Source organism: Rhinopithecus bieti, unplaced genomic scaffold, assembly GCF_001698545.2.
Source record: "Rhinopithecus bieti isolate Rb0 unplaced genomic scaffold, ASM169854v2 scaffold_33326, whole genome shotgun sequence".
Classification (NCBI taxonomy): Eukaryota; Metazoa; Chordata; class Mammalia; order Primates; family Cercopithecidae; genus Rhinopithecus; species Rhinopithecus bieti.
This window is the reverse complement of record NW_016814921.1, coordinates 782,797-809,132: the sequence shown is the minus strand read 5'-3', so window position 1 is coordinate 809,132 and position 26,336 is coordinate 782,797. Positions and strand designations below refer to the sequence as shown.

The 26,336-nt window shown below is 34.0% G+C and overlaps 1 protein-coding gene across 1 annotated transcript in view; it reads right to left on the bottom strand.

Moving 5' to 3' along the window:
* Nucleotides 1-26,336, bottom strand: part of BLTP1 (bridge-like lipid transfer protein family member 1) — a 233,207-nt gene that overhangs the window by 25,007 nt on the left and 181,864 nt on the right. The window contains 11 exon segments of the mRNA XM_017852605.1: nt 4,065-4,204; nt 4,731-4,892; nt 6,432-6,633; nt 7,162-7,342; nt 8,475-8,690; nt 11,659-11,912; nt 15,018-15,108; nt 15,801-15,910; nt 21,909-22,032; nt 23,312-23,442; nt 24,482-24,708. Of these exon segments, the coding sequence (XP_017708094.1) occupies nt 4,065-4,204; nt 4,731-4,892; nt 6,432-6,633; nt 7,162-7,342; nt 8,475-8,690; nt 11,659-11,912; nt 15,018-15,108; nt 15,801-15,910; nt 21,909-22,032; nt 23,312-23,442; nt 24,482-24,708 (1,838 nt within the window).

Here is a 26,336-nt window from a genome sequence, read left to right as displayed (position 1 = left end):
CTTAGCAAAATTTTAACAAAAGTACTATTGTGACTTTACATCTCAATTACACTTTGTATCTGCCCAGAAAGAACTATAATGGCAAGAAATTAAGGTGCCAAAATAAAGGCATAAAATGCTTAAAAAAGGGTTTTAACTTAAATATTTTATTTTGCCACAGAAGTATGAGTTTTAATTTTGAAAACCCAAAGATCTATGAAACTTCTTGGTAGAAAAGTGAATATAGATGATCTACAATTTAGGACTTTTCTACTTTATGATGGGCAAAAGTGATACACATTCAGTAGAACCTGTATTTTGAGGACCCACACAACCATTCTGCATTTCACTTTCAGTAAACATTCAATACATTACATGAGATATTCAAGACTGTATTATAAAAAAGGCTTTGTGTTAGACGACTTTACCCACCTGAAGAGTAATGTGTTCTGAGCACATTTAAGGTAAGCTAGTTCAAGCTATGATGTTCAGTAAGTTAAGTGTATTAAATGTATTACTGACTTATACTATTCAGTTTGTGATGCGTTAATCAGAACTTAACAGCATCATAACTTGAGCATCTGTATATATATAACATTTCACACATACTTCACAGATACTCAAGCAACCTCCAAGCCATCATAAACGTACTAAAGGTTCATGAACCCGAGGTTAAGAAAACTTTTAAACAGTAATAATGTTGAAGTGTTCAAATAAACTTAAGAAAACATTCCTCTTTAAAACAAAAGAAAGAAATGAAGTATGTCACCTGAACTCGTACATAAACCACAACATCTACAGGGAAGGAAGAGTAAGCAGATGTTGAAGATGACACTAGTGATGTTGTTGATTCTTCCATAGGATCTGGTATTTCAAAATGTCCCATATCTTCATCTTGTGAGCTGACAGCTGTTTAAAATATCTGGTTAAGTTTTATTATTAGATCAAAGGCAAACTATTTATTAAAATATCCTTATTGTATATACAGGTGAGATGAGAGGTATGAACACCCAGAAACATTTGCTTCTGTAGCCTTCATTCTATATGTTTTCCCTGTTCACACCTCTTGCTCATTCCCCAAACTCAGATTTTCCTGCTGCTATACCAAACACTGTACAAAGAAACTAGTGATTATATCCTTGCCCTCAAAGAGATTCCAGTCCAAGGGACACACTAAGGATGTAGAACCTAAATGTTAATTTTGTCATTAACTAGCTGGGGCCATGGGAAAGTTATGTAACCTTACCAGGACTTAGTTTCTTCATTTGTAAATGACAATTAGATGATCTCTCAAGTTCTTTTACAGTTTATAATTCTTTAATATTTATAATTGCATATATTATGTAATAATGTATAATAGCATTAAGAAAACCTTCTATATAATAAGATCCCAAAATATATGTGATGGGCAGGTATATAAGAAGGATGCTTACCTGTGTAATTCCTTTCAATTGGTGTAATTGGGATAGTTTCCAGAGCTTTTCCAGAAAGTCTAATAGGCAGGGACTGATAACCATTTCTTCTGGCAATGACTGAAGTGCTACCCAGGCATATAACTTGGCTGTTTTACTCCTCCACTTCCTTTTCCTTTGGCTAGAACATTTAGAAATTCCATTTAATGGATTTTATAAAAGTTCCAATTAAACAGAAATTTGAATTATATTAAAGTTTAATCAGGTGAAGTACCTCCCATTTAAGGCCTTACAAGAAAATAATAAAAGTAGCAGGTTGATAGGAATGATATGTTAATGTTAGAATACAGAGGCAATTAATGACATATAATAAGGTGGTTATCCCTACTTGCTGTACGTCACAAGTTTTGGTCCAGTTTTCAGCTTTATATTTTGCTTAGTCTCTCATTAGCATTAGTCATTTTGTCCACTGAAGAAGATATAGAGAACTTTAACAATATTTAGTGGCAAGTGAAGAAAATGTCACTGTTCTCAGGCTTTCCTAGGCTTAGCTTGTACATATTTATAATGCTTCCCTATATGGGATGCCATTTCTCTTTCCTTTTACCTAACTAAATATATCTGCTTCAGGAGAATGAGTAAAACATCTAAGACTTAGCTAGCTTTGGCTAAGGTTTCCAACTCTTAACATTTATTAGTTGTTCAAATCTAGAAAAGACATCCAACTTTTATGAGCCTTAACTTTCCTCATTTATAAAAGGTGTTAATATCTGCCATGCACTTAATGGACACAGGTGTGCCTTGTTAACTGAAAAGTGGTATTAGGCATTCTCAGCATAATTACCATTTTAAAAGGTTTATATATCCAGGTTTTGTCTCCCAAATGAAACTTTTCAAATAATTCTTGTCTAGTCTGATATTTTTTGGAAATCTTGCCATGTATGTATGGTATCATTCATGTGCTATGGTAGCCAGATCCCAAGATGACTTTCAATGATCCTTGCCTCCTGGTATTCATACCCTTGTGTAGTTTACTTCCATACTGACCTTCTACCACAAGGTTTTACTCACACAGGTCTCTTTTGGAGAACACTCAAGAAGCCCATTAGAGAAGCCCACATGAGAGGAACTGAAGTACCAATTAGCCAGTCACATGACTGAGACATGATGGAGGCAGATTTTCAGCCCCAATCAGGTATTCAGATGACTCTAGCCCTAGCCAATGTCATGACTACAATCTTGTAAAAGACCATGAGTTAGATCCACTGAGCCAAACTGTGCCTACATTTCTGATCAACAGAACCTGTGGTTGAGGTTATAAGTCATAAATTCTGGGTAATGTGTTATACAACAGAGAAGTAATAAATGTTTAAGCCCAATGTACTCTCACGTTTGATATTTCCATCTGATCATTAGCTCCCAAATTTGAGCTACATAAAACTACTCTTTTATATGTACAGACCGAAAATTTAAGTAAGTAAACTATTTGGTATATTGTTTATTTTATAACAGATATTCTAAAGTAATGTCAATTTCAAAACAGGTGAAAATGGTTGGCCCACACTTCCATATATGAAGTCTGTATAGTCATTATTGACAAGTGTATGTCCTTTTTTCTTAAACATGTGCATTGGAAAGTCTCAAAAGAGCAAGTAGGTAATAACTAAAATTTTAAAGTGACAAAAAATAGACTATATACTCCTTAAATACCTGCGGGAATAGGTGGGGCTGGGGAGGAAGTAAGGTGTTAGTCTTGCTCTGGACAGTGCAAGGTAAAGGAGGAGAAGGAGGAGATGTTGCACTATCTTTCATACCATACAGCTTGGACTCTTTGGAGAGTGTTCTTGGCAAGGAAGATCCCCTGGAGGCATTAGGTGATTCAGTCTTTAGCGTCTTGGAATTGTAATGCAACTGTATTGAAATAAATAAACTTTTAAAATTAAAATTATGAAGATGAGGAAAATCAAGAAATATAGAAAATGTAGAAAAGAACACTGGAAGTCAGAAGANTAAGGTGCCAAAATAAAGGCATAAAATGCTTAAAAAAGGGTTTTAACTTAAATATTTTTATTTTTGCCACAGAAGTATGAGTTTTAATTTTTGAAAACCCAAAGATCTATGAAACTTCTTGGTAGAAAAGTGAATATAGATGATCTACAATTTAGGACTTTTCTACTTTATGATGGGCAAAAGTGATACACATTCAGTAGAACCTGTATTTTGAGGACCCACACAACCATTCTGCATTTCACTTTCAGTAAACATTCAATACATTACATGAGATATTCAAGACTGTATTATAAAAAAGGCTTTGTGTTAGACGACTTTACCCACCTGAAGAGTAATGTGTTCTGAGCACATTTAAGGTAAGCTAGTTCAAGCTATGATGTTCAGTAAGTTAAGTGTATTAAATGTATTACTGACTTATACTATTCAGTTTGTGATGCGTTAATCAGAACTTAACAGCATCATAACTTGAGCATCTGTATATATATAACATTTCACACATACTTCACAGATACTCAAGCAACCTCCAAGCCATCATAAACGTACTAAAGGTTCATGAACCCGAGGTTAAGAAAACTTTTAAACAGTAATAATGTTGAAGTGTTCAAATAAACTTAAGAAAAACATTCCTCTTTAAAACAAAAAGAAAGAAATGAAGTATGTCACCTGAACTCGTACATAAACCACAACATCTACAGGGAAGGAAGAGTAAGCAGATGTTGAAGATGACACTAGTGATGTTGTTGATTCTTCCATAGGATCTGGTATTTCAAAATGTCCCATATCTTCATCTTGTGAGCTGACAGCTGTTTAAAATATCTGGTTAAGTTTTATTATTAGATCAAAGGCAAACTATTTATTAAAATATCCTTATTGTATATACAGGTGAGATGAGAGGTATGAACACCCAGAAACATTTGCTTCTGTAGCCTTCATTCTATATGTTTTTCCCTGTTCACACCTCTTGCTCATTCCCCCAAACTCAGATTTTCCTGCTGCTATACCAAACACTGTACAAAGAAACTAGTGATTATATCCTTGCCCTCAAAGAGATTCCAGTCCAAGGGACACACTAAGGATGTAGAACCTAAATGTTAATTTTGTCATTAACTAGCTGGGGCCATGGGAAAGTTATGTAACCTTACCAGGACTTAGTTTCTTCATTTGTAAATGACAATTAGATGATCTCTCAAGTTCTTTTACAGTTTATAATTCTTTAATATTTATAATTGCATATATTATGTAATAATGTATAATAGCATTAAGAAAACCTTCTATATAATAAGATCCCAAAATATATGTGATGGGCAGGTATATAAGAAGGATGCTTACCTGTGTAATTCCTTTCAATTGGTGTAATTGGGATAGTTTCCAGAGCTTTTTCCAGAAAGTCTAATAGGCAGGGACTGATAACCATTTCTTCTGGCAATGACTGAAGTGCTACCCAGGCATATAACTTGGCTGTTTTTACTCCTCCACTTCCTTTTCCTTTGGCTAGAACATTTAGAAATTCCATTTAATGGATTTTATAAAAAGTTCCAATTAAACAGAAATTTGAATTATATTAAAGTTTAATCAGGTGAAGTACCTCCCATTTAAGGCCTTACAAGAAAATAATAAAAGTAGCAGGTTGATAGGAATGATATGTTAATGTTAGAATACAGAGGCAATTAATGACATATAATAAGGTGGTTATCCCTACTTGCTGTACGTCACAAGTTTTGGTCCAGTTTTTCAGCTTTATATTTTGCTTAGTCTCTCATTAGCATTAGTCATTTTGTCCACTGAAGAAGATATAGAGAACTTTAACAATATTTAGTGGCAAGTGAAGAAAAATGTCACTGTTCTCAGGCTTTCCTAGGCTTAGCTTGTACATATTTATAATGCTTCCCTATATGGGATGCCATTTCTCTTTCCTTTTACCTAACTAAATATATCTGCTTCAGGAGAATGAGTAAAACATCTAAGACTTAGCTAGCTTTGGCTAAGGTTTCCAACTCTTAACATTTATTAGTTGTTCAAATCTAGAAAAGACATCCAACTTTTATGAGCCTTAACTTTCCTCATTTATAAAAGGTGTTAATATCTGCCATGCACTTAATGGACACAGGTGTGCCTTGTTAACTGAAAAGTGGTATTAGGCATTCTCAGCATAATTACCATTTTAAAAGGTTTATATATCCAGGTTTTGTCTCCCAAATGAAACTTTTTCAAATAATTCTTGTCTAGTCTGATATTTTTTGGAAATCTTGCCATGTATGTATGGTATCATTCATGTGCTATGGTAGCCAGATCCCAAGATGACTTTCAATGATCCTTGCCTCCTGGTATTCATACCCTTGTGTAGTTTACTTCCATACTGACCTTCTACCACAAGGTTTTACTCACACAGGTCTCTTTTGGAGAACACTCAAGAAGCCCATTAGAGAAGCCCACATGAGAGGAACTGAAGTACCAATTAGCCAGTCACATGACTGAGACATGATGGAGGCAGATTTTTCAGCCCCAATCAGGTATTCAGATGACTCTAGCCCTAGCCAATGTCATGACTACAATCTTGTAAAAGACCATGAGTTAGATCCACTGAGCCAAACTGTGCCTACATTTCTGATCAACAGAACCTGTGGTTGAGGTTATAAGTCATAAATTCTGGGTAATGTGTTATACAACAGAGAAGTAATAAATGTTTAAGCCCAATGTACTCTCACGTTTGATATTTCCATCTGATCATTAGCTCCCAAATTTGAGCTACATAAAACTACTCTTTTTATATGTACAGACCGAAAAATTTAAGTAAGTAAACTATTTGGTATATTGTTTATTTTATAACAGATATTCTAAAGTAATGTCAATTTCAAAAACAGGTGAAAATGGTTGGCCCACACTTCCATATATGAAGTCTGTATAGTCATTATTGACAAGTGTATGTCCTTTTTTCTTAAACATGTGCATTGGAAAGTCTCAAAAGAGCAAGTAGGTAATAACTAAAAATTTTTAAAGTGACAAAAAATAGACTATATACTCCTTAAATACCTGCGGGAATAGGTGGGGGCTGGGGAGGAAGTAAGGTGTTAGTCTTGCTCTGGACAGTGCAAGGTAAAGGAGGAGAAGGAGGAGATGTTGCACTATCTTTCATACCATACAGCTTGGACTCTTTGGAGAGTGTTCTTGGCAAGGAAGATCCCCTGGAGGCATTAGGTGATTCAGTCTTTAGCGTCTTGGAATTGTAATGCAACTGTATTGAAATAAATAAACTTTTAAAATTAAAATTATGAAGATGAGGAAAATCAAGAAATATAGAAAAATGTAGAAAAGAACACTGGAAGTCAGAAGACTTTTAACTTTTAAAAGTTAGCTTTGTGATCCTGGCAAGTTTCTTTGCTTTTATTCATTTTTTAAAATAAAAAGGTAGTTTCAGATAATCTTTAATGTCCTTTCAAATTGAATAGTCTATGATTCTATAATTCTAGAATCTAAAAAATTGTTTAATGAAGTTGCACTAGGCGAGGTTTAGCAAGTTTGTTATGAATATCAATTTATTAAAAAACTGAACTTCTTTCCATCAAACTTCCATGGAAAATGCTATATAAATGAAGTGGGAACCTGCAGTTTTGATGTTCCTCTGTCCAGAATATGGCCATATTAGACAAAAAAGTTACTAAGTCTCATTTTAATATAATGAGAAAAAGATGAACATATATGATGGAAAATAAACATTGCTACCAATAGTCTAATCCCTTACCCTAGTCAATTAGGTTTTTACCTTTACATCAACTCCAGGAATGTAAAATACTGTTGTTTCTAGGTCACTAGGCTTTGTCTGTAGAGATGATGGCACTTTCTTGCCGGTCATTAAATGGGTGGTAGAAGCATAATTAGTTTGAAACTTCTTCTTTTTTGAAGGTGAATCTTGATCTAAGCTCCTGGAACTTCGATCATAACTCCTGTGAACAGAAAAATGTTCTTATCGTTCTAAAAAATGACACATTTATCTCTTTTTTGTTGTTTAAAAGCTAACTTTTATTTTACAGTAAATGGAATATAATCCTTCCTTTAGGAAGCTGAAAAAAACTAAAGTTCATCAGTATCTCTACTGAGACTGGTTAATGCCTTGCATGAAGGATGTAAATGTTGTTCCATAACTATACAGGGCAGTTACCTTTCTTTCCTAAGGTTGTGACTTTCATTTGAACATACTAGGTTGAACCAAATGAAACTGCCCTTTATATAGGTAAAAATACAGCTAAATATTAGCAATTTATTATGGGTTATGGTTCAATCAAAATAAACTAATAGTCATTCTTTTGCCATCACTACTTCATTTGTAAGAGATTTTAACTGTTTATAGTACCTTTTATTTTCTCTTATTTTATAAAAGCAAATATTTTATTATGGAAATTTTGAACATATAAAAGTAATCAGAATAGTATCATTAATGATCCTCCATGTTTCCACTACCCAGTTTCAATAATGGTCAGCATTCTTTTATCTACATGTCCACCCATCCACTCAATTATAACTATTTTTTTTTTTACAGTTCATTTTAGATTAGAAAAGAAAAAAATTAAAGAAAAAATATGTTAATCCTGTTTATATCATCATTTAGTTAGTGATGTAAACAAATAGTAAAGCTGCAGTTATATCCTGAACACAATTTCAGTCTACCGAGGTCTGCGTAACTGTCTCCCAGTCTTTCTTGTTTCTTTATGAACTCATCAAAACTCTCAATAACCAAGATACTTCTGAGCACTATGTTGTTCTTTAAAACTGAAATATGTATAATACAGGGACACTGAGAAATTCATGTATGTTAAAAGAATTCCAAAGATATAACTATTTTAATTAAAAAATTTGCCAGACTCTAAATCAGACATCAATTTCTAGTTGCCAGAAAATATTATGCACTTGTTTATAAGAAATTGTGTAAGAAATAACCACTTGACCATTATAACTATAATTACATTTACACTTCAAATCTGCATTTTGGGATGGAGAAGTTTGTTATAATTCAGTGATATATGAATAGTATTTCTAAAAGATAAAGTTACATGTATCCTTTTTTAATCAATTTCTTACCTTCTCAAACTTATATCATCATGTTCTTGTAGAAGGGTGGTTGGGTGGAGTACACATTTCCCACTATCAATTTCAACCCGTATATCAAGTTCAAAGTCAATATTTCTCTCTGTAGCCGTGCCACTAAGACTTCTATTGACTGGTGTTGTTGGCCAGCGTTCTGTAAATAGCTGATGAACAGCAGCAAAGCCTGTTGCTTTTTTACGAGATGTGTGTCTACAGAAAGAACAACTGATCATTACATTGTAGTAAAATGAGTTCTTTTTAACAAACTATTAAACATGTTATGTGAGCAATAGTCTGTAAATAAATTTTACTATTTTATAAATTAACTTGAGTGAGTTTAATGGAGTCATTTTACTCAGCTATTATGTACTGAATAACCATTATATGCCAGGCTATGTGCTAGGTGATGAGGACACAGACATAATCACCACTTTTAAGGAGTCTAAATATCAGTATACAAACTATACTGTGTGTGTTGGAAAATATTTCATTTTCTCAAATTATAACATTTAAATGTTACTTTCCAGATTTTATTAAAGACAGAACAAGGAAAGAAAAATAATGCCATAAGCTCTTTAACAAATGGTGCTGGAAAAACTGGGTATCTACATCAAAAAAATGAAATTGAACCCTTACGTTATACCATACAAAAATATCAACTCAAAATGGATTAAAGACTTAACATAACACCTGAAACTGTTAAACTCTTAGAAGAAAATATAGGGAAAAGGCTTCATAACACTGGTCTTGGCAATGATTTCCTGACACCAAAAGCACAGACAACAAAAGTAAAAACAGACAAATGGGACATCAAACTAAAAGAGCTTCTGCAAAGCAATGGAAACAATCAATAGGGTGAAAAGGCAACCCATGGAATGGGGGAAAATATTTGTAACCATATATCTGACAAGGGGGTAATTCCCAAAGTATGTAAGAAAATCCTAGCATTCAGAAAGCAAAAAAAATCCAATTTTAAAAACTGGCTAAGAACTTAAGTAGACATTTCTGCAAAGAATCAGCCAACGGGTATATGAAAAGGTGCTTAATATTACTGTCATCAAGGAAATGCAAATCAAAACCACAATGAGATTATGACTTCATACCTGTTAAGATGACTATTATTTAAATAAAAACAAAAAATAAGTGTTGGCAAGGACATGGAGAAAACAATCCTTGGACATTTTGGTAGGAATGCAAAATAGTGCAGCTGCTAGGGCTAGGGAAAACAGTATGGAGATTCCTCAACAGATTACAGTAGAACTACAACATGATCCAGAGATCCCATTTCTGGGTATATATCCAAAAGAATTGAAATCGGGATCTCAAAGAGATATTAGCACTCCCATGTTCACTGCAGCATTTTTCACAATAGCCAAGATGTAGAAACAACCTAAAATGTCCATTGACAGACAAATGAATTTAAAAATGTGGTGCATACATACAATGGAATATTATCAGCCTTAAAAAAAAAGAAGGAAATGCTGCACTATGTGACAACACGTATGAACTTGAGGACATTATGCTACATGAAATAAGCCAGATACAGAAGGACAAATACTGCAGGAGTCCACTTACATGAGGTATCTAAAATTGCCCAATTCATATAAGTAGAGAATAGAATGGTGGTTGTCAGGGGTTGGGGGCCGGGGGGAGGTTGGCAGTTGCTAATCAATCATGTATAAAGTTTCAGTTATGCAAGATTAATAAGTTCTAGAGATTGTGCCTAAAGATAACGATATTGTATTGCACACTTAAAAAGGTGTTAAGAGGGTAGATCTCATGCTAAGTGATCTTACCAAAATAAAATATTTAAAGAACTTATCCAATTGTATATCTGGAAAATATGGTTACACTAATGTAAATTATATCTCAATAAAACTGACAAAATAGTTTTCAAAAAGGCAATGTAAAACATAAAAAGTAAGGAGATATAGATCATCTGTTCAAGAAGGCAAATGTCTGATTACTGTTAAGACAAAACAAAAAAAAAAAGGGAAGAATTTATCCACACAACTATAAAGTAATATTTCCTATGACAAAATTTATATTATGTTTTAAGAAATACCAAAATACCTAGAAAAATTGTTAGAAAAGACTCAAACCTGGACCACCATGAAATTAAATATAATGACAAGATTCTAAGAATTTCTTGGAAGAAAACAGATATTTTATAAAATATCAAAAAAATCTTAGGTCACATTGACAGAATTGAAAAAGATAACCAGCATATGCTGAATATGGATGCTGGAAGATAACAGAGCAGTTTTCTTACTTAGGAGAAGAAATAAATATTAGACTAGAATTCTTTTCCCAACCCAATAATAAACACAAAAGCAGTAAAGCTACTTTAGACATGAAGAAAATGAAGTAGATCTGCAATAATAACTTTTCATAGAAAGTTATTTGAGAATGTACTCCAGAAAAATGAAGGAGTAAAACCAAATATGCTGATGTATGGGATTTAGGAGTCAGTGGCTTCAGTCTAGGAAAGGGAGGAAAGAATCCCTAAAGCTCAAAATGCAGAAGACTGAAGATAGAGACAGTTTCTTATAGATCAACTTTTGGTTACACTCTTGTGCTAAGGCAATTTCTCATTATTTATTACCATTATTAGAAGCTCTTACTATTACTGTCACAACCTCACTTGAGGGTGGTTTAAATAAATCAGTTCCAAAGATCCTTGCGGCTCCTCTTGAGGGCATATTCAGAGCAAAATTTCACATATGTCATTTATTTCATTAACACCATTTCATCTTATTTCTTCTAAGAATTTGCTTAAGTCTTTCATCTATTGCTAACCACTTCCCTTTACTACTTTTCTTAACTAGCCTTCACTATTACGTATCTCCTTGCTACAATCTGTTACTTTAATGCCACAGGAATACAGCCCTCTCCTTTAATTTACTCATAACCACATCTTTATTTCCATTTTATTTTAGATGATTAAACTTAGATGACTTGAAAACACTTAAATTTTAAAATAATGCTATATGGAGCTACATCACAATAAACCATGTGATAAATTTTATTAAAATAAATTTTATTTTAATGAGTCACTCTCACTCAAGCGTGGCACACTAAAAATTATTTTTTGTAAAAGTTGAGTTATATGTAACATTTTGTGGTCATTTCTAGATTCTGAAATACTACATTAGGATCTTAAAACAAGGTTACTCACGAGGGTTTCCTGTAAATATAAAACCTTTCCCTCTCATGGTCTTCATCTTTTTCATCCTTCTCGGAATCTTCACTGGTAGAAGACAAACTGTCATCCCGTCGGCCCTCTTCAGTTTGGAAAGGAATGCCTGGTGAAAAGCCTCCTGGAGTTTTGGGAGAACTGAACACGGAACATGATCCTTCACTATTTGATGAATAATGGGATGGACCTTCAATGGTTACTGACAAAAGGTCCAGTTCTGTCTCCTCTGGAAACTGATTGTAAAAACAAAAAACATGAATCAGATTCATACTTCAATTAAAAAAATAAAAAATATATAAATGTAAACATTTAAAAATCATCTCAGAGTTCAATTTCTTCACTTTGAAATGAAAGAAAGGTCAGATTCATGAACATATGAAATGGTACCCCAAGGAAGGAAGCAAAAGGGCCAACCACAGAAAGTTATACTACTAACATACTAAAAATCAGAATGAGATTTTACTTTATATTAACATATATTACTGTATCAGTAAGTAAACATTGTAATTTTTTAAAGCAGAAGTTAAACATGTGGAAGCAAAAGAAACATGATTAACTGTAAATCAGAATGGCAAGAGCAATTAGTGATAGAAGAGCATGCAGTGTCAGTACAAAGTTTATTATTTTCTCATCATGCAAGTAGATGCTTTTGTGGATACATCTTTTAAAATGAGCCCCACATGAGTTAAAGAAAAATGTGCAAATAGCCGAGTAATAAAACATGTATCAGTCAAACTGAAGAATGCTGTATTTTAAGGTAAATACAGTTGGCTCTCTGTAAACACCTACAGATTCAATCCAGTGTAGATGGAAAATATTGGAGGAAAAATAAAAATAGTACAATAAAAAATAATACACAAAATATTTAACAACTATTTACAATAGCATTTAATGTGTACTACGCATTATAAGTAATCTAGAGATGATTTAATGTTTATAGGAGGATGTACGTAGGTTATGTGCAAATACTGCACCATTTTATAAAAGGGACTCGAGTATTTGTGGATATTGGTATGCATGGGGGTCCTAGAACCAATCCCCCACAGATATTGAGAGATGACTATAGTTTGTATAAACACCATGTCACTAACTCAGGATTTCACCAGGAGACCATTTAAATAGGTCAAACAAAACAAAACAAAACAAAACAAAAACAAAACACCCCCATGACCTAATTTTGATGCCCAACTTCACAGAGTCACAGAGTTACTTGACTCTTATTATAAAGGCAATAATAAGCCTTTATAAAGCTTAATGCGCAAAGTAATTTATGTGCAATTTATTATTAAAACTACTGGATGCTGCTATTCGATACACAGTTAAGTCCTACATTGAAAATTTCAAATCCACGTGTTCTTCATTTTATATAGTATACATGTTATTGAGTTAACAAATAAATCAGGCTGGGCGCGGTGGCTCAAGCCTGTAATCCCAGCACTTTGGGAGGCCGAGGCGGGCGGATCACAAGGTCAGGAGATCGAGACCATCCTGGCTAACACAGTGAAACCCCGTCTCTACTAAAAAATACAAAAAATTAGCCGGGCGAGGTGGCGGGCGCCTGTAGTCCCAGCTACTCGGGAGGCTGAGGCAGGAGAATGGTGTAAACCCGGGAGGTGGAGCTTGCAGTGAGCCGAGAGTTGGCCACTGCACTCCAGCCTGGGCGACAGAGCGAGACTCCATCTCAAAAAAAAATAAAAATAAAAAATAAAAAATAAAAAATAAAAAATAAATAAATAAATCAGATTGTTAGAACAGCCAATTTTTAAAACTTTGGTAAGAGACAGTAAATAAATATTTCTTTGTTTCATATTTATTTTATATTTAACCATTCCTTAATTATCTATTTTCTAATTTATGATTAGAAAAATCTAATATTTAATCTCATAGCTATTATGATTTTTTTATATACCTTTTTTTTACAAGCAGTACATGGCTAATTAAAAATGGGACTTGAATTGAATCACTTCAAATATTAATCCCTTTGAGAATCACCTGGTTAGCAGAATCCATTCTATTCATGTAAATTATTTCTTTCCAAGTTTTCTTCATAAAAAAAGAACATGTTTGTCAAGCTCACTCTATTACAATTAAACAGTTCTTAAAAAAATCTAGTTTGACTAAATTCAGTATAACTATGAGATACATGTTGAGACTCAAGCTTGAAGAGAGTGACAAAAGGGAAACAAAATATATTTGGGTAAGTGCTAATTTTTAAATGTACCTTGACAAAAAAGATCTAGATATTCATTCTTCTACATTGTTTTGAACAAGAGTAATTTAAAAAATGGATAGTTTTATAAATGTTCTTTTACACCAGTGACTCAAAAGAATGCTCAATTATTAATGTTTGTTATGAATTAAATTTAATTCTTGTTTGAACTAATTAACTGATCTTTGTTTATGAAAAAATTCATTTTGTAGTTGAATATAAGGAAAAACTGCTTCACTTAGGGATTAGAAAATAACAGATTGTAGTTTTTTATTTATGATTCGGTTGATTTGATTAGCTGATTTAGTCTTTTAGTTTTTAATAGTATTAAACTACACAGAAGTAAAACTAAGATAAATGCATGCAAGAGGTTATGAGATGTACATGATGAAAAAAATTCAGTCTTAAATCACTATGTAAAATATTTCTGAGGTCTAAGTTTAGTTTGAAATGAGAGGAAGATTATTTTGAAAGCAGATTTTCAGTGTGGTTGATTAGTTTTAAAGCAAAATTTATATTGTTCTTAGTAAGTACCTGAAAATACCCTTCCCCAGGACAGCTGGATTGTGGTGTACTTCCCCATACTGTATTTTCGACTTAATTAAAATAATAAGAAAAGTAAAACAAAACAAAACAAAAAAACTCATGAAAAATAATGACTTAAAAGTAAATATACAAAAAACAAAATAAACATTTTAATATAATGTTTAATATACTATGAAATTAGAATACAACTTTGAAGCTGATCTTCCCTCTAATTTCTGCTCTCTATCTATAAATAAAATACATAAATGAATATCAATATTCCACATTTACATTTGTGTAAGATGTAGTTTAATATGGATTCTCACTTGAAAGAAAATTTATTCAACAAAAACCTTTCTACTTAAGAGAAAGCAGTTGTGGAGCCTTTATTGTAAAACGTAAAATACTAACACCTGCTTCATGGCTCTCAGATAATGTTATGAGGGCAGTGCCCACTACTTGGTAATATGCAAACAGTTCAATCATCACAATCCATACTTTGACTGTCAGAAATCAGTATTTTGAAATAGTATAATACCATAATTTTATAATTTGTAAAAACTACTTAGCAATGTGCATTTCTAACAAATTATATATCTCTTACTGTATCCTGGATATTAAAAGTTACTCTAGGTCCAGGAGATGCTGCATCCACACGGATTTCTGGGAGCTCTTCAGTTTCTCCTACTCGAGAACTGCAAGTAAATACAAAGTTATAAAACACTAATATTCTCATTAAAAAAATATTCCTGGACTTTATAAAGGTCTGATTAATGGCAATAACATTTTATTTGTAAGTATTTACCTAATCAAAGGATTGAACTTTCTCTTAACGTTTAGCATCCCATAAAAGAGACTCAATATTTTGGTTAATTCAAGATTTTTCTAAAACTAAATCATATAAAAAGAATTTACACTTCTTACTTTATAGTGCTGATTTACTATTAAAACTGTATTTCACTTCAATAAAATGTAAATTTTCCATTTTTTCATATGCTAAATGTCTGTGTGACTATACCTTTTCTAAACTGACAAATTTAGAGCAGTAGCTACTAGTATGCACCTTTTAATTTCTTTGGATAATCTATAAGTTTACACAGAAAACTTGCCTATCCTTCTAAACCACAGTTTTATGTAAATAAAAAAGAAACTTGTCTAAATAGCGTATTTCATTACTAAAAAGCACACCCCACATTGTGGTTATAAATGTGATGAGAGATTCCTTAAATAAAATTCTGAGTTTGATAGTATCCACTATTAATGCATTTTACTAATAAAATTAATTTTTGTTATCTTAATTTTATAATTAGAACATAAAAAAGTAGCTGACCTTGGTAAAAGAGTCAACAATTTTATTACTTGTTTCAATGGCTGAAATATATATTACCTTGCCCTTTCCATTCGTTTAAGAGGTGGTCTTCCAGAAGCAGAAATGGTTTTTGATCGACTATAACTTGGTTTGTAACTCAAACCCCACTTATCCTTTAGGGAAGCAGCCTAACGAAATGGGAGAGAAAAAAGGTGACTATAGGTGATTATTTATTGCTGTAATATTTGACTTCAAATAAAATATTGTACTATTAAATAAGTTAGCTTGTTTTCCCCAGGGGACTTTAATGTCACTTAATGTAAGTCAAAATAGAGGAGGAATCCGCTATTCTTTGGTTCTAACACCAATTAGGAGGCGCAATGAAAACATGAGCCACCAGCTGACCTGAGAGAAAAGAAGAAAAGACAAAAGTTTGGGGCCAGGGATGAGGGTGCAGAAACATGGTGAGAAGAAAGGAAATGATTTTAAAAGAAAGAATGGAGAAAGAAACTGAGAAAGGTTTGGGGAGAAAGCTAGGTTCGGGGCAGTGGGGAAAAAAGATCTTTTCTCCAAGGGCATCCCTTTTGTAGGACTCTTCATTACAACAAAGGAAAGTAAGAGTGTTAATGACTTAACACTTTCCCTGTCTCTAAGTCCCTCTTCTAGAAACTAGTGATGATGCTAGATAGTTAAAAAATTCTAATACAGTGGAAGTTTGGAGTCTAAGATGGGTAATGGGAATTGAGGGGAATATGTGGAATGAGATGTGTTAAGAATGCAGATGTTCTAACACCTTCTGTAATTCTATCTAGTTTTATTTTTGACAGTCAGTTACCAAATATGACCTGTAACAGGACACAAGCAATATTTTAATTATATTGTATGACTGTTGTGTAGACAGCAAAAATTTTAAATATAAAATTATATGTTACAGATCTCACTATCCATTATTACTATCAGAGACTAGTGACAAATAAATTGGAGAGCAGTATTCAAACTATATTCTCTGGGAGTTTAGAAGTGATCAAGGAATGGCAGGTCAAGCCAATAGCTCCTGGAACCCTGCAACAAACTTTCCCCTTTCCTCTGACAACTGCAGCTCTGATTTAATATGTTTTCATGTGTTGGGGTACCACCCAAAATCTCATCCTGGTAAAAAAAAAAAAAAAAAAAAAAACAGTTCTCTGTTGGTTTTAAAATTTTAAAACCCATTAATCTTTTTTTCTTTTTAAGTCGTTTTCAGACTTTGTTTTCAGTTTCACATGTAAGGAGTTTGGAAGTCACCATTCCATCCTAACAACAAGTAAAAAGCTGAACAAACTTAAGAATCAACAGCTGTTCTTGGAGCTGTGAGAAGGGGGACGAGGAATCCGAACAACTTCTGCCCCTCACATTGGAGAAAGAGACCAGTAAGTACAGTGAGTTAACAGCTTACTAGTACAGAGATGCACAAGTAAAAACTGCTGCAGGAACAAAAACTGGGGTAGGAAAACCTGAACTGTAATTAAAGAATTGCTAGAGGGTTCAGTGCAGACAAGTCTGAGAGTTAAAAACTCTAGGGATACCCAGTCACCGGTGCCGCCAGTCACCGGTGCCCCCGAATATTGTGAGATCACCTTTCAGTAGTTCCACCAGGTTCCCACAGTAAATGTCAGGTGAAAAAAAATTCCCTCAGGAGAAAAGTCCCCTAGGCTTCCAACAGGGGGAAAGGAAAAGGAACCATTTTGAAAAAACACCAAGAGTACTTTCTTTTTCTGAATAAGAAAAAATGTCCTTAGGAGAAATTAGCTAACCAGAGCTTAACCAGTGGGAATATTATCAGAGCATAACTGACCTGGGGAAGGGAAATACAATACCAATACAGTCAGTTCTATCCATACTGGTCCACCTAAGTTGGGAGGAAAAAACTGACAAACATGGAGTTCACAATCCAGAGGCATAGGCTCATTAAAAGATGATAAAATGCTTCTCTTACCCTGACACCTTAACATTACCTCACTAAAGCTTCTTTACAGCAGCTCTTTTTACTTGGTAAATCATGTCTGGCTATCAAGAAAAAATTACAAGCGATATCAAACAGCAAAAAACACAATCTAAAGAGACAGAACAAGCATCAGAACCTCATAGAAGGGATGTTGGAATTATCAGAGTAGAAATTTAAACCAACTATGATTACTATGCTAAGGGCTCTAACAGATAAAGTGGACAGCATGCAAGACCAGCTGGATACTGTAAGTTGAAAGATGATAATTCTAAGAACCAGAAGGAAATGCTAGCAATCAAAAACACTGTGACAGAAATGAATTATTTTGATGAACTTATTAGTAGACTGGACACGGCTGAGTAAAGAATATTTGAACTTGAGGATATATCAATAGGAACTGCAAAAAGTGAAAAGCAGAACAGAGACTGAAAAAAAAAATAACAGTATATCCAAGGACTGTGGGACAACTACAAAATGTATAAGTATGTGTAGTGGAATACCAGAAAGAGAAGAAAAAGAGAAAGGAACAGAAGAAATATCTGAACCAATAATGACTGAGAGTTTTCTCAAATTACTGTCAGATGCCAAACCCCAGATATAGGAAGCTCAAAGAACACCAAGCAGGATACATGCCGGAAAAAAAAAAAAAAAAAAACATGTAGTTATATCATTATCAAACTAACAAAAAAAAAAAAAAAAAAAAAGATAATGGAAAAAGCCTGACTCTTTCCTCAGAAACTATGCCAGGTAGAAGGCAGCGGAGTAAAATATTTAAAGTCTTGAGAGGAAAAAAAAAAAAACCAACAACCTAGAATCATACCCCTTGCAAAATTATTCTTCAAAAGTGAAGACTTTCTCAGACACAAAAATTGAGGGAATTTGTTGCCAGCAGACCTACCTTGCAAACGTTAAAAGAAGTTTTATGAAGAGAAGGAAAATGATATAGATCTCTTAATAAAAGTAAGAGCATTAAAGAAGAAATGAAGGTAAAACCTGTATCTTATTCATAATCGACCTAACAGATGAGTTTGTTCAAAATAATACCAATAATGTATTTGACTGTATATATACACACACATATACATGTGCACACATTTAATACCAATAATGTATTTGACTATATGTATCACATGTATATGTGCACGTGTATATACAAATGTGTGTGCACGTGTATATATGTGTGTGTATATATGTGTACACACATTTATGCATATGCTTATATATGCTTAAATGTAAGAGAAATGAATGACAGTAATGATACAAGAGACAGGAGGGAGGGATTATGATTTTGTTTTAAGGTACTCACACTGCCCATAAAGTGCTATAGTGTTAATTGAAAGTAGACTTGGATTAATTATACATGTACAGATGGTCCTTGACTCATAATAGTTTGACTTATGATTTTTTGACTTTATGATGGCACAAAAGAGGTAACATTCAGTACAGTCCTCAACTTATGATGGGGTTAAAGCTGGATAAACTTGTCATAAGTTGAAGATACCATAAAAAGAAGAAGTGTAACTGATATGCTAGGAAAAAAGAGAAAATGGGATTATATAAATGCCTCAATTAAAATCACAAAAGGCAGAACAACCGGAAGACAAAGACAGGAACAAAGAGAAAAGGCAAAAAGCAGAAAATAGTAACAAATACAGTAGATATTAATTCAAAGCTATCATTAATCACTTTAAATGTCAGTGGTGTAAAATGATCTTAAAAGACAGAGACTGTCAGAGTGGATTAAAAAATAAGATCTGACAATGTGTTGCTACAAGCAACCCACTTGTATATACATATTTAAGCATATGTATTTAAAGACACATAGATTAAAAGTATATGGACTGAGAAAAATATACCATGCTATCACTAATTAAAAGAAAGCAGGGATAGCTATATTAATTTCAGACAAAGCAGATTTCAAAGCAAAAAAAATTATCAGGTATAAAGAAAAAGAAAAGCATTATGAAATGATAAAGGGGTTTAGTCTTCAAGAACAAATAACAATCCCTAATGTATACATGCCTAACAACAGAGTGGGCTGAGCATGGTGGCTCACACCTGTAATCCTAGCACTTTGAGAGTCGAAAGCAGGAGGATTGCCTGAGGCCAGGAGTTTGAGACCAGCCTGGGCAACACAGCAAGACCCTGTCTCTACAAAAAATGTTTTAAAATCCCGCCAGTCATGGTGTCATGTGCTGTGGTCCCAGCTACTTGAGAGGCTGAGGCAGGAGGATTGCTTGAGCCCGGGAATTTGAGGTTGTAGTGAGCTATGATTGCCCCACTGCACTCCAGCCTGTGCAACAGAATGAAACCCTATTTCTTAAAAACAAAACAACTGAGTGTCAAATTATGTGAGGCCCAAACTAAGAGAAATGCAAGGAGAAACAGATGAATCCACTATTACAGTTTGAGACTTCAATAACCCTTTATCAGAAATGGACATATGTAGCACACAAAAAAATCAATAAGGACATAGTTGAACTCAACATCATCAGTCAATTGGATATAATCAATACCTACAGACAACTTCATCTAACAACATCAGAATACACATTCTTCTCAAGCTCACATGGGACTTTCACCGAGAGAGACCACATTCTGAACCAAAAAGCATACCTTTACACATTTTTTAAAGTTATAAATCAAGGCCGGGCACAGTAGCTTATGCCTGTAATCCCAGCACTTTGGAAGGCGAAGGCGGGTGGATCACAAGGCATTCAAGACCAGTCTGGCCAAGATGATGAAACCTCGTCTCTACTAAAAATACAAAAATTAACCAGGCATGGTGGCAGGGGCCTGTAATCCCAGCTACTTGGGAGGCTGAGGGAAAGAACTTCTTGAACCCAGGAGGTGGAGGTTGCAGTACACTGATATCGCACCACTGTACTCCAGTCTGGGCAACAGAGCGAGACTCTGTCTCAAAAACAAAACAAAACAAAATTATAAATCATAAAATGTCTGCTCTTAGACCACAGTGGAATTTAACCAGAAATCAACGACAGAAAGATACCTGAATATGAGTTGAAGAAAAAATCTGAAGAGAAATTTTAAAACATAAAAGAAAATGAAAACACACATCAAAAGTAGTGGGATGCAGCAAAAGCAGTGCTTAGAGGACAATTTATAGAACGGAATGCGTATATCAGAAAAGATCAAAAATTAATTATCTAAGCTTCTACCTTAGAAAACTAGAAAAAAAGGGCAAATTAAATCTGAATTAAGCGGAAGAAAAGTGATAATAAAAATTAGAGCAGAAATAAAACAAACAGGAAATCAATAGAGAAAAATCAACAAAACCAAAGCTGGTTCTTTGAAAAGATCAATAAAATTGATAAGCCTCTAGCCAGGACAGTTAAGAAAAAAAGACACAAATTACTAACATCAGCAATAAAGGAGGGTATACAAAACAGACCCTACGGTTATTTAAAGAATACAGGAATACAGAGAACAAATCTGTGCCCACAGATTTGATCACCTACCTAGATGAAACAGACCGATTCCTTGAAACATACAATTTTCTAAAATGGAGAGAGGAAAGAGACAATCCAAATAGGCCTGCATTTATTAAAAGACTGGATTAATAACTTTACACAACAAAAAGCACCAGGCCCAGGTGGGTACACTTGTGAATCAATAACTCTTAACAAGTTATCTTTAATTTTAAAAATGAAGCAACAAAAGGGCAAAACGGTTTTTTTTAAAAAAGCTTTCTACTACTAGATTCAACTCTAATGGGACCAACTAAACCTGCAAAAAATAAAGATTATAAAGTGCATTACAATGCCAGTAGCTGACAGGTAAACTCTGACCTGGAAGAATGGGATAGGTGAAGAACAGACATCGTAAAAGTTTTCACATTTTTTGCAGAGTTCACATTAGAGACTAAAAAGAAGAGTGATTTCATGAAAGACAGACAAAACACAGTGTCTAAGGGCATAGACTATAGAGTCCTACAACCTAGGTTTGACTCTTGTCTTCTCCAGGATTACTGGCTGTATAACTTCGGTCAAATTACTTGACCTGTGTCTCAGTTTCTTCATCTTTAAAACAGGAAAATAACACAAGCTACCTCCTAAGGTTGTTGTTAGGATTTAATGGGTTATTAAATGTAAAGTGCTTTAGATGGTACCTGGTATGCAGTAGATATGATAGGAAAAAATCAGGTGGTTTTGTCATCAGCATTGAAAGAAAAAAGAACTCACCCGCATACTGGACCTCCGTAATTTTTTACGAACATCTCTTCTAATGTCATTCACAGCCACAGATTCTAACTGTTGGTAACGTTGAATTTCCTGGTTTATAGTTCCTTCACTTGCACCTAATTTTCTGGATGCAAAACAAATATGGCAATTATTGTAAAGAAATAACAAAGTAAGATTGATTTTTACTTGCTCCTTTTTAATTCTTTCACTTGTCAGAATACCAAAGATGATTACAGACAAGCCAAAACCCTCAATAAGTTTAACACTCATATTTGGCGAACTGTTAAGAAAACAAAAAACACCTCTTTCCAATGTTTGAGGAAATGTATCTTATCCATTGCTGCATCAAGAGTCTCTTTGGCAATCGCATGAAAACCATAGACTCGCTCTGCAAAAGAATGTCTGAATGTAAAATTCTACATATAATATAAGCCTCGGGTAAGATTTTGGAGGAAGGGTATATTTTGCTTCAAGTCATTTTTTCCCCTGAGAATAAAACTCACATTGTAATGTAAGTCAACAGGAAAATGTGAATCACTGCATGATAACTTACAGACAAGTTTCGGACAATACCTTTTGCTGTACAAAATGCGTATATTTGTGTAAGGTCCTTGATTGTTTTTTTTAAAAAAAGCACCAGTACAAGTATATGCAGATTAGAAAAGATGAGGCATGACCATTACCTTTTGGGAAAATAAAACTGCAAAGTTTAGCAAGAAGAATATTTACTGCAATAGAAGAAGTGTTACATAGTAATATCCAGCAGGCAACAGATAAAGATTAATGCATTTATTTATATATGCCTGTGAAGATACATGTAAGAGTAAATACCCATGTAAAGATACATATATGTGATATAAAGTCAGTCATAAAGCACTCAGAAATAAGTTGTGAAAAACACTAGGACACTAGGATTTCATGCCTTTTTTTTTTTGGAGATGGAGTCTCACTCTGTCACCCAGACTGGAGTGCAATGGTGCAATCTCGGCTCACTGCAACCTCTTCCTCCCGGGCTCAAGTGATTCTCCTGCCTCAGCCTCCCAAGTAGCTGAGATTACAGGCATGCACCACCACAGCCAGCTAATTTTTGTATTTTCAGTAGAGACGGGTTTCACAATGTCACCCAGGCTGGTCTTGAACTCCTCACCTCAGATGACCCACCTGCCTTGGCCTCCCAAAGTGCTGGGATTACAGGCATCAGCCACCACACCCGGCATCATGCCTAACTTTATTACTAATGAGTGTATGATCTTGGCCAAATTATTAAACAACTCTGGACCCTGGTGATATCACAGATAAACTAAAGAGTTTGTATTAGACCAAATACAGTTTCTTCCACTTTTAACATCTTATGATTCTAAAATTAGGGAACATTATATCAAATTAAAAATCATTATACATACTTCAGATCATCTATTACTTTGGCCTGTTCATTCAGTTCTCTGATATCCACTATACGCTTCATAATTTTTCTTCCTCTAAGTTCTCCTGGCTGGCTAGCAGATGCTGCCTGTCTTCGATAATCTATGGCTTCCTGAAAAGTCAAAAGTGTATCTGTCAATACCACCCTCAAGTCACAAAGCAAATCTATACTATCACAAAATTAACACCTTAAATCAAAGCATGCAAGAATCAAAGCCATCTGTATTAAGATTGGAATTCTCCATTGATTTTTAAATCCCTTCAATTTCATAAGGAATCTATTTAGTTGCCACCTACGTTTCCCCATGAGTGTGCTCTGCATGCTTTCAAATGGGACTGGCTAGACTGAGGGGAGCCCCACATCTCTGGGTCACACAGATACTCTGCAGGAACAGAATGGCGCTGATTTGGGGGTGTCAGGCCTAGTAGGTGATTTACAAGTCGCTGCCCAAAGGTGAGTTTGTGGCCATCTCCACTTACTGAACTTCCATCTGCGCTCTAAGTAATAAACAGTAATATTAAATTTAAAAAAATTTCTTCCCAAGAACAAAACTATTTCATGGTACAAAAGTTAAAAGATATTGAAAATAATTTTGAAAATTAATACCAGAATGAAATCAAAGAATAAGTTGCTTTTGCCACGAAATAACTTGAAACTACAGAATGTATAGTATAGATGAAAATACTATTTTTAAAATGTATCATTTCATTTTGTGTATGCACTTTGCTTTGAAATTCATCTTGAACATCTTTATTGAGATATAACTCACGTACCATAAAATTCACCCATTTAGTATATTCACAAAGTTGTACAACCATCATTAAAATCTTAGTTGGGAATATTTTCATCAGTCAGAAACCTCATACCTGTTAGCAATTTATTCCCATTCCCCACCCTGCCCCACTCCCTACTCACTTCACTTTTAATATTATGTTACCTATAGGTTAAAGTACAAGTTGGATGACAGTCAACATGTAGTACAGAACTCGATTAAAAGACAATATTATGAAATGTAGACATAGTGAACCACCACCCCCTTCTCTTCCTCCACAAATAGCAACTATAATATACTAAATAACACTCAACAAAAAATATCCCTGTCTCAGAGTAAAAGCCAATCCTGAAAAATTCTAACACTGAGTTTACTTACAGTATGGATAGTGGGAGACATAGTATCAACTTCATCCTCATCTGACAGGTCAGCTATGTTCACTGAATTTAAGTCAGCAATGTCATCTATGTCTTCCTCTCCTGTCAGTGTTGTAAGAGTATTGCCTAAAGCATTAAGCCTTTTGCCAATGTTAGGATCCATGTGAACATCAATCCCACACATTTTCCACAATACATTGAGTGTCCAGGTTCCAGCACTACTGCTTTCTGTTTAAATAAAGAAGTTGCATTTTTGGTAAGTCCTGAGTATAGAAATTGAAGTAACTTTAAAAAGCAAATGGATGATGGCCACATACAATAACTAATGTCTTTCACTGCTAAACTTGTCAGAAACATCAGACTACAGGATTGGTTTCTCTATGTGTACAGTGTGCATCTACTGTTTTCTCTGTATAGCACCTATTTTTTTTTCCCTATGAACTACAGGTTCACTCCCTGACCCCAAGCTGATCCACCATACTATAGCTATAGTAGGAACTGCCATAACCTTAGCTCATTAGACAGAATTAATTATGTAATTGTCCAGGTGAAGGTCAAAGTTGGAAAAAGAAGATATTTTGCCTGGACTTGAGGAAAGGTTGGTCCTTCTCTAATGACTGAGGGTGGAGAAACAAGACTCCACAATGTTTCTTGCCATGTGTAAGAAAGAGGTTATAAGTTAGAAGATGAAGAAAAAAAAGTAGCCAAGAGGGGAGCAAAGAAGCAAAGACGAGCTACAAAGAGTCTTGGTGACAGTTTGGATCTTGGTTCTAGTAGTTCCTAAGGGCTCCTGAATCGACCTGGTTCCTTCTCTTCCCTGAAATAACCATGCCTAAGTTGAACTGTAGTCTGAAAATAACCTTTTAATAAGTATCCCCTTTTGGTTAATCTAGTCTAAGTGGGTTGTTGTCACTTAAAACAAAAGTCCTGACAAATATTTATTTGTGACCTCAGTTGAAAATTCTCTAACTTTTCCAGTTCTCTGTCAGACTCTAGGCCTTGGTGCTTTCTAAGGTAACTTAAGATGAGAACTAAGGCTAGGCTTGGGAAGGAAAACAGAACAGTAAGGAGAGACTGGCAATCTACTAACCTTAATCAATTTCTACCTCTCTCAACATTTTAAGAGCCCTTAAATAAGTATCTCTGTAGCTCACCCTGTCCAATTTTATAACAAGCAAAATAATAAAAATTTACATTGTGCTATCATCTTAGTTAAGACACATTACCACTTTCATAGTTACCTCCTAACTGGTTTCCTAGGTTTTTTGGCTCTCTAATCTTTGAAAGTGTTCCTTTGATAATGTCGCCATTTGCCTTCTTGTTCAGAAATATTCAATGGCTAGCCCACTAAATCAAACTCCTTGGCATTTAACATTTTTCCATCTTTTTTTTTATATAACTGTATTCTAGCTAAATTGGGCAAATCTGAATACTGTGCTTTAACATCATGATTCATGTTATATTATTCTCTCTGCCTGAATGTTCTCTGGCCCACATCTTCCAGTTTTTGTTTAAGAAAGATTTATCCCGTCCTTTGAGTGCTTGTTTAAATGTTTGTCTCTCCATCAAGTTTTCTCTGATCCCAGTACTCTCCCATATTTGAAAATATTCTCTTCCTTTTATACATTTCAATAGCAATGGGAATTTTATGTTTTATTGTACTTATCACATATTTCAATGTAATTTTGCTGCATGTGCCTTAACTACATTGTAAGAATTTAAAAGTATGGAGGACAGAAAGTATATCTTATTCATTTTAATCTTTTCCAAAACATCTTGTAGTGTGTATATATGTCTACTGTATATATGTATAAAATATATAAAAATATATATTATGTATTATGTATTTTATATTT